The 7,014-nt window shown below is 48.0% G+C and overlaps 1 protein-coding gene across 1 annotated transcript; it reads left to right on the plus strand.

Moving 5' to 3' along the window:
• Window positions 1-1,016: 1,016 nt before the first annotated feature.
• Window positions 1,017-3,444, plus strand: DUSP23 (dual specificity phosphatase 23). The gene is made up of 3 exons (XM_075281229.1): window positions 1,017-1,060; window positions 2,205-2,486; window positions 3,154-3,444. Exons 2-3 carry the CDS (start codon window positions 2,217-2,219, stop codon window positions 3,337-3,339), a joined length of 456 nt encoding a protein of 151 aa, XP_075137330.1. The 5' UTR covers window positions 1,017-1,060; window positions 2,205-2,216; the 3' UTR covers window positions 3,340-3,444.
• The last annotated feature ends 3,570 nt before the right edge of the window (window positions 3,445-7,014 follow it).

Genomic DNA, 7,014 nt, shown 5'->3' on the forward strand with positions numbered 1-7,014 from the left:
AGGAGAAATGGTACTGTGCATTGTGTATATATACAGGACAGAAGAAGTGGTACTGTGTAGTGTCCATATATACAGGACAAGAGAAGTGGTACTGTGCAGTGTCCATACATACAGGACAGGAGAAGTGGTACTGTGCAGTGTCCTTATATACAGGACAAGAGAAGTGGTACTGTGCAGTGTCCATATATACAGGAGAAGAGAAGTGGTACTGTGCAGTGTCCTTATATACAGGACAAGAGAAGTGGTACTGTGCAGTGTCCATATATACAGGGCAGGAGAAGTGGTACTGTGCAGTGTCCATTTATACAGGACAGGAGAAGTGGTACTGTGCAGTGTCCATATATACAGGACAGGAGAAGTGGTACTGTGCAGTGTCCATATATACAGGACAGGAGAAGTGGTACTGTGCATTGTCCATATATACAGGACAGGAGAAGTGGTACTGTGCAGTGTCTATATATACAGGACAGGAGAAGTGGTACTGTGCGGTGTCCATATATACAGGACAGGAGAAGTGGTACTGTGCGGTGTCCGAATATACAGGACAGGAGAAGTGGTACTGTGCAGTGTCCATATATACAGGACAGGAGAAGTGGTACTGTGCAGTGTCTATATATACAGGACAGGAGAAGTGGTACTGTGCGGTGTCCATATATACAGGACAGGAGAAGTGGTACTGTGCGGTGTCCATATATACAGGACAGGAGAAGTGGTACTGTGCGGTGTCCATATATACAGGACAGGAGAAGTGGTACTGTGCGGTGTCCATATATACAGGACAGGAGAAGTGGTACTGTGCGGTGTCCATATATACAGGACAGGAGAAGTGGTACTGTGCGGTGTCCATATATACAGGACAGGAGAAGTGGTACTGTGCAGTGTATATATATAATAAGTTGTAGTATTACCTCCCTGTATTCTCTCAGTCTTCTTCCTCTGTCTCCAGGTCTTGCACTTTGTACACGGTCCCTCAGTGTTGCAGGGGTTGCTCTTGTCAGTTGCTCCCTGGGCCCTGTTCTATGATGTCACCAGTAGGGGGGGTCCCTGTCTGTGCTGTCAGGTCAGTGCTTTGTATTACTGAAGTTCTGGGGGTTGTGTTCGGATTACTGGGGTTTTTGTGGGGGCCCCTGATGATATTTAGTGACTAGGGCTGTGGGTGGTGACTGTTCCTTATATTAGGGGAAGGGGCTCAGTATAATGCTACTCTATGGGGTCCTGTCCTGGCTTCTGTCTGCAGAACATCTCATTGGTTGTAGGCTGAAGACTTTCCTTGGGGGTCCCTAGATTTGTTTAGGGGGGTCTTCAGGATTTTGTGTCCCCTGTAATAAGAACAATCAGAAAGTAATGTAACAGATTGGAAGGTTTCTATTTCCTGCCGTGTCTATGGAGTGTTTGTGTTACATTATTGTTACATTGTTGTATTCTTGTTCTTCCGCTCTTACATTATTGTTACATATGTTGCTGTATACATCCTACATCCATTTCTGGACCCCTAAACTGCAGAACCCAAGCTTAAGGTTGCACTGCTGGTCAGGAGTCTTGGAAAGCTGGGTGGAATGGCATATTTTTATGTCATTTCAAAGTGGCAAACCAAATGGCCACAACTATATCTCTTAAAGGATTGTCACTCCTTTCCTTTGGGACAGCTGGGTGACAACCAAAGACTACCCAGCTTTTCCAAATAGTCAAAGGATCACTTTTCCAAGGCAGATGACTCGAGGACTTGTAGTGTTGTGTGATTTTTTAGGGACACATTACCCCCTGCCCTCTGCCCCCCTTGTGTGATATTATAGGGACACATTGCCCCTGCCCCCCTTGCCCCCTGCCCTCTGTCCCCCTTGCCCGGGGCCTCTGCTTCCTATCCCTGGTGAGGTCCGGGCTCGTGTTACTCTCTGTCTTTATATAGACCCCTATGTATATAATGTATCCATGTATATCTCTTGGGCGGGCTGACGGTTGGCAGAGGGTACGGCGTGGTCCCCATTTATTGTACGTTCACCATCACACCTTAGTATTATGATGGAGGACACAACGCGCCACCGCTATACCGCTATGTATTGCTGCCAGTGGAGCGTCATGCTTGGATGGCAGCTTGTGGGCGCAGTGCCACACCACATAGCGGGTGCACCTGTAGTGCGGGATTAGCAGACACTATACCATGGCCTGCAGGCATTCAGTCTGACCCTTTATGTACCTCTCCACAGCTCCTGCCAGCCATGCCGCCCGCCCCTCCACACAACTTCTCCTGGGTGGAGCCCGGCCTGCTGGCTGGTATGGCGATGCCGCGTCTCCCGGCTCATTATGAATACCTCTATGAGAATGGGATCCGCCACCTGGTGACCCTGACCGAGCACAAACCACCTTACCATGACACCTGCCTGGGCATCACCCTGCACCGCATCCGCATCCTGGACTTCTGCCCACCCAGCATGGAGCAGGTCAAGACCTTCCTGAGGATTGTGGAGGACGCCAGAGCCAAAGGGGAGGTGGGTGGCATCAGCCAGTATGTGTAACAGAATGCCCGATATTCAGAGACCCCCGCCAGCTCTGCACCCGTCTATTCAGCAATGGGATCTGTTCATGGGAAAGCTGGGTGACTAACTTAAGAAACGATTATTTTCTTTTATACGATGAAATGGTTGCTGGGAAAGCTGGGTGACGGGCAATATGGCCACCTCTACACTGCTGAATGGCAAAACTGCGTCCTATTACCAGACAGGCCTGCCTTTCAGGAGCTTGGGAAAGCTAGGTGACAGCCCCTATGGCCATGTCTACACTCCTTAATGATGAAAATGTGTCATATTACCAGGCCGGCCTGCCTTTCAGGAGACTGGGAAAGCTGGGTAACAGTCATTATGGCCACCCCTACACTCCTTAATGGTGAAACTGCGTCATATTACCAGGCCGGCCTGACTTTCAGGAGACTGGGAAAATTGGGTGGTGCAATACAACGTTTTATAAGACGATTCTCCCAGCTGAGGGTCTGTTACAGTCGTATCCAGCCTGGTGATGCTTTGTTACAATGTATCAGCGCAGGTAACTTGGACTATGCTGTTTGCTATGGGCATGTTAATAAATCTGCCCCATTGGGGGTAAATTCACCTCTGATCTGTACCATGATCTCCATGTCTGATGCCCGTCTCTCTCCCCCAGGCGGTCGCGGTCCATTGCTTGCACGGACACGGACGCACCGGCACCATGTTGGCTTGCTATCTGGTAAAAACTAGAAAGATCACTGGAGTGGACGCCATTCACGAAATCCGACAGCTCCGCCGCGGATCCATCGAGACGACTGAGCAAGAGAAGTCTGTGATACAGTTCCATCATCACATCAAGTGATGGGAGAGAGTGTGGCGCCCATCCCCCGAGGGGACCCCGAAATATTGTAATAAGTGGACTCAGTGTTGTATGGACTATTTGTATAAAATCTCTGTATGTCCAGAAGACGCTGTGTATTGTATACATGTGCCCTGAGGGGGAGCCACTGAGCACCCCTACACTCACTACCTATAGGGCAAACACAGGGGCCCCTCTGCTATATACAGCACTGGGACTAGTAATGGGGCTGCACGCTTCGCCCCTCACTGCCATTTTCTTGGGTTAACCCTTTAGTGATAGTCTCACGGGTCTGTGCGGGGGTGGGGGTTAGTGTCACTTCTTGTAATTCCTAATCCGCTTGTGAGGAGTGGGAGTTATCACATGACTCTTTGGTCATAAAACCGCCCGGATTACGGGGTATTAGCCGCTGCGACACCGGAGGATTTCCTTCTATTTTAACCAAAAATAGAGCTAAGCAGCCATGTAAAGCTGGGTGGGGGACGGGGGTGGGGGTGTCAGGAAGAGAGGAAGGGGATGCAATTATAGGGGCCACGCCATGGCATGGTGATGGGGCCAAGGACCACCCTCAAGCAAACACGAGTCTGATCCATGACCGTATGGTATATAGAACTTAGTGACCGTGGTCCCAATTCCCTCCTACGCACCTCTCATAGGGTTGTCAGCCTTCCGCAGGGGCGGGTACAATGACTGAGCATGGGAGGGGCGCTAAGGCTTAAAGGGGATGTTCAGGCAATCTTCTAACATTTTCTTTAGATACAGTACTAAGTGGTTTTTTGGGTTGTTCCAATCCGGGTCATTAGGGTTGAGCAATCGGGATCGGATACCGATCAGCGATCGAGTAAATTTCACGATCGCGATTGGAATTCCGATCCCGATCTTTTTTGGTGGGATCGAGGGCTCACGTTAGTTCCCACAATGCTTGGCTACTGGCCAATCATTGAGGGAAAAGCTAACATGTAGAGTTGAGGGATCGGGAAAGATCGGATCCCAATCAGCGATCGAGCAAATTTCATGATCGGGATCGGCTGGAAAATGATCGAAAATCAGATTTTAAAAACGATCCTGAAATCTCAAGATTGGCTCAACCCTAGGGGTCATGTGTGGAAGTGGAGGAAGGGGGCGGACCGACATGGGAGGCGGGTGCTAGCTCCGATCACATGACTAAGGGTTGGAATCAGTCACAAACCCCCATAGGTACAACATCTGAAAACCCCAGTAGGTGAAAAAGACCTGAACGACCCCTTTAACCCCGGGAGAGGAAGGGGCCACATTGTAGTTTCCATACAGGGCCCTCCCTTCTAGAGAAGTATTTTGGAGCTCCTGGGCCCCAATGCAAAATCTGTAATGGGCCTTATCTACCTTGTGCCATGTGGAAGTATATAGTATTTGTTATGGGCCCCCCAGGATTTGGGGCCTAGTTGCGTTTCCTACGGCTGCTCCCGGATGTGTAACTTGAAGCTTCTGGGCCCCATTGCAAGATCTGCTATGAGACCCCTACCAACTTTGTCATGTGGAATAGTATTATATGGCTGAGGAACCATTCAGGCCCTCTCTGGGTCTAGGGCCCGGTACTGCTGCTGCCTCTGTACCTCCTATGGCTATATCCCCGGCTGTACCCCCTGTAGTCACGTTCTTGCTCCATCCTGGAGTTCTGACTGGAGGTTCCCAGGCTCCATCTTGTCCCTGTTGTCACCACTAGTCAGTGACTGGTGGAGGGGCAGCGCCGGCACCCGCACGTTACCTGCTGATTTAGTCGCCGGCTGTGTTTATCTAGAAATATCTGGCACCAGTTACAAAGGAAGGAAAAATAAACAGGATCACGGAGGACAAAGGGATGGCCGGCTAAGCATGCAGCGCATTATGACTGACCCCGGGGTGGGCAAAACAGGGGCCACAACATGTACAGTGACCCCGGAGAGGACACCAGTGAGCGCTGGACCGGCTGCGAGCACAACGGACAACACGGAGAGGTTATAGGGACTTCATACCGGACACAGAATACATGAAATACAAGAAGTTTAGGGGATCAGAGCGGCCATCATTGTTCACCACATGGGTCATTATTTCCAACACTGATATGCGGTCACTTTGTAGTCCATGACCTTGTAGCCGGACCTACAAAATGGAGGGCTGGGGCGACCTCTGTGTTCCCTGATCGGCTTTATCTCAGGATGTATACAACAGGCAGAAAGTTGGAGGTGGCGCCAAAACAGAAGTCAAAACTGGGTGGAGTTTTTAAGAAGTTTCAGTAATTACTAGAGATGAGCGAACAGTAAAATAATCTATGTTCGTTATTCGTTTTGAATAGCTGCTCAATATTCGACTATTCAAACGAATATCGAACCCCATTATAGTCTATGGAGAAAATGCTTTGACTCAGGAGGGTCACCAAGTCCACTATGACACCCCAGGAAATGATGCCAACACCTCTGGAATGACACTGGGACAGCAGGGGAAGCATGTCTGGGGGCATCTAACACACCAAAGTCCCTCTATGACCCCAACATCACAGCCTAACAACTACACACTTTACACACTCAAAAAAACCTCTATCAAAGTGGGAAAATACCTGGAAACCTTCTTTACTCCCCAAATGGATGGACACAAACCCCAATTTCAGCTAAACAAACAGTAACAACCACCTCTTTAAATCACATTGCCCATGACAACCACAAATGAAATAGGCAATGGGAAATCCTTCAGTCCCCCCCTGAACTGTCATTGTGGATGTGTGTGTGTGACATTTACTGTGACGGAGTCTTCATGCATATTAGTGGGCATGGACAACCTAACGTACAAGACTCTCATGCTGAGCTGCCTCATTACTGAACACGATCAACCAGGGTAGTCAGGGCTGGATATTTGCACCAGCAGAGTTTTTGGCCCTTGGGGTGAGTTGAGCCTTGTAGCAGCAGTGTCTCTCCAATGTCTCTCCAAACCGCAAATGAGACAAACATGGCCGACACTATTCTTATAAATCCGTTTTCGGCAGACAATGACTTTTTCCGATTTTTTTTTTCACTGCCTCCATTGTCGTAGTTCCTGTCCCTCCTCCCCTGCACAGTGATTGGTGCAAAAAAAGCGCCAGGGAAGGTGGGAGGGGATACAAATTTTTACTGCGTTTGCGGCCTGGTATTCAATTGGGAACGAATACCTCGAACAGCCTGATATTCGATCAAATACCTATTAGATGGAACGCCGTTCGCTCATCTCTAGCTGCCATATTTGCAATTTCATAATAGTCGCCCTAAATAAGGTGCCGCCCTCGCGTTGTGTCCAGAGACCTCCTGAGAGGATGGTAAGCTCCGGCGCTACATAAAAAGCTCCACCTCCCAAAAAAGTTTAAAAAAAAAAGTTTTTTTTGTTTTTTTTTAAGTGTCTCTATAAGGATCAGGGACTAGAACTGAATATAGGTCAGAATTTATAGCCAATCTCCCTATATACTGTATGTCTAGGTTACATATTAGGTTTTATAACATAGTTTTGAGGTTGATCACAGTGACCACAAGAGGGCGCCGCTTATTGGTAATACAGTAAAGAAAGAAAAATTTTAGTAAAAAATAATTGTTAATATAATAATAATTATAATCATAATATCATTAACGATATAATAATAATATAATAATAATTAATAATAAAATATTAGTAATAAGAGCAATAATAGTCATACTAATA

The sequence above is a fragment of the Leptodactylus fuscus genome, chromosome 7 (assembly GCF_031893055.1).
Source record: "Leptodactylus fuscus isolate aLepFus1 chromosome 7, aLepFus1.hap2, whole genome shotgun sequence".
Lineage (NCBI taxonomy): Eukaryota > Metazoa > Chordata > Amphibia > Anura > Leptodactylidae > Leptodactylus > Leptodactylus fuscus.

What these genes read in the sequence shown, in the direction of transcription:
- DUSP23 (XM_075281229.1), top strand. Translation starts at nt 2,217, where the DNA reads ATGCCGCCCGCCCCTCCACACAACTTCTCCTGGGTGGAGCCCGGCCTG. An exon ending in ACGCCAGAGCCAAAGGGGAG is followed by an intron (nt 2,487 to 3,153) that starts GTGGGTGGCATC and finishes TCTCTCCCCCAG; the next exon opens with GCGGTCGCGGTCCATTGCTT.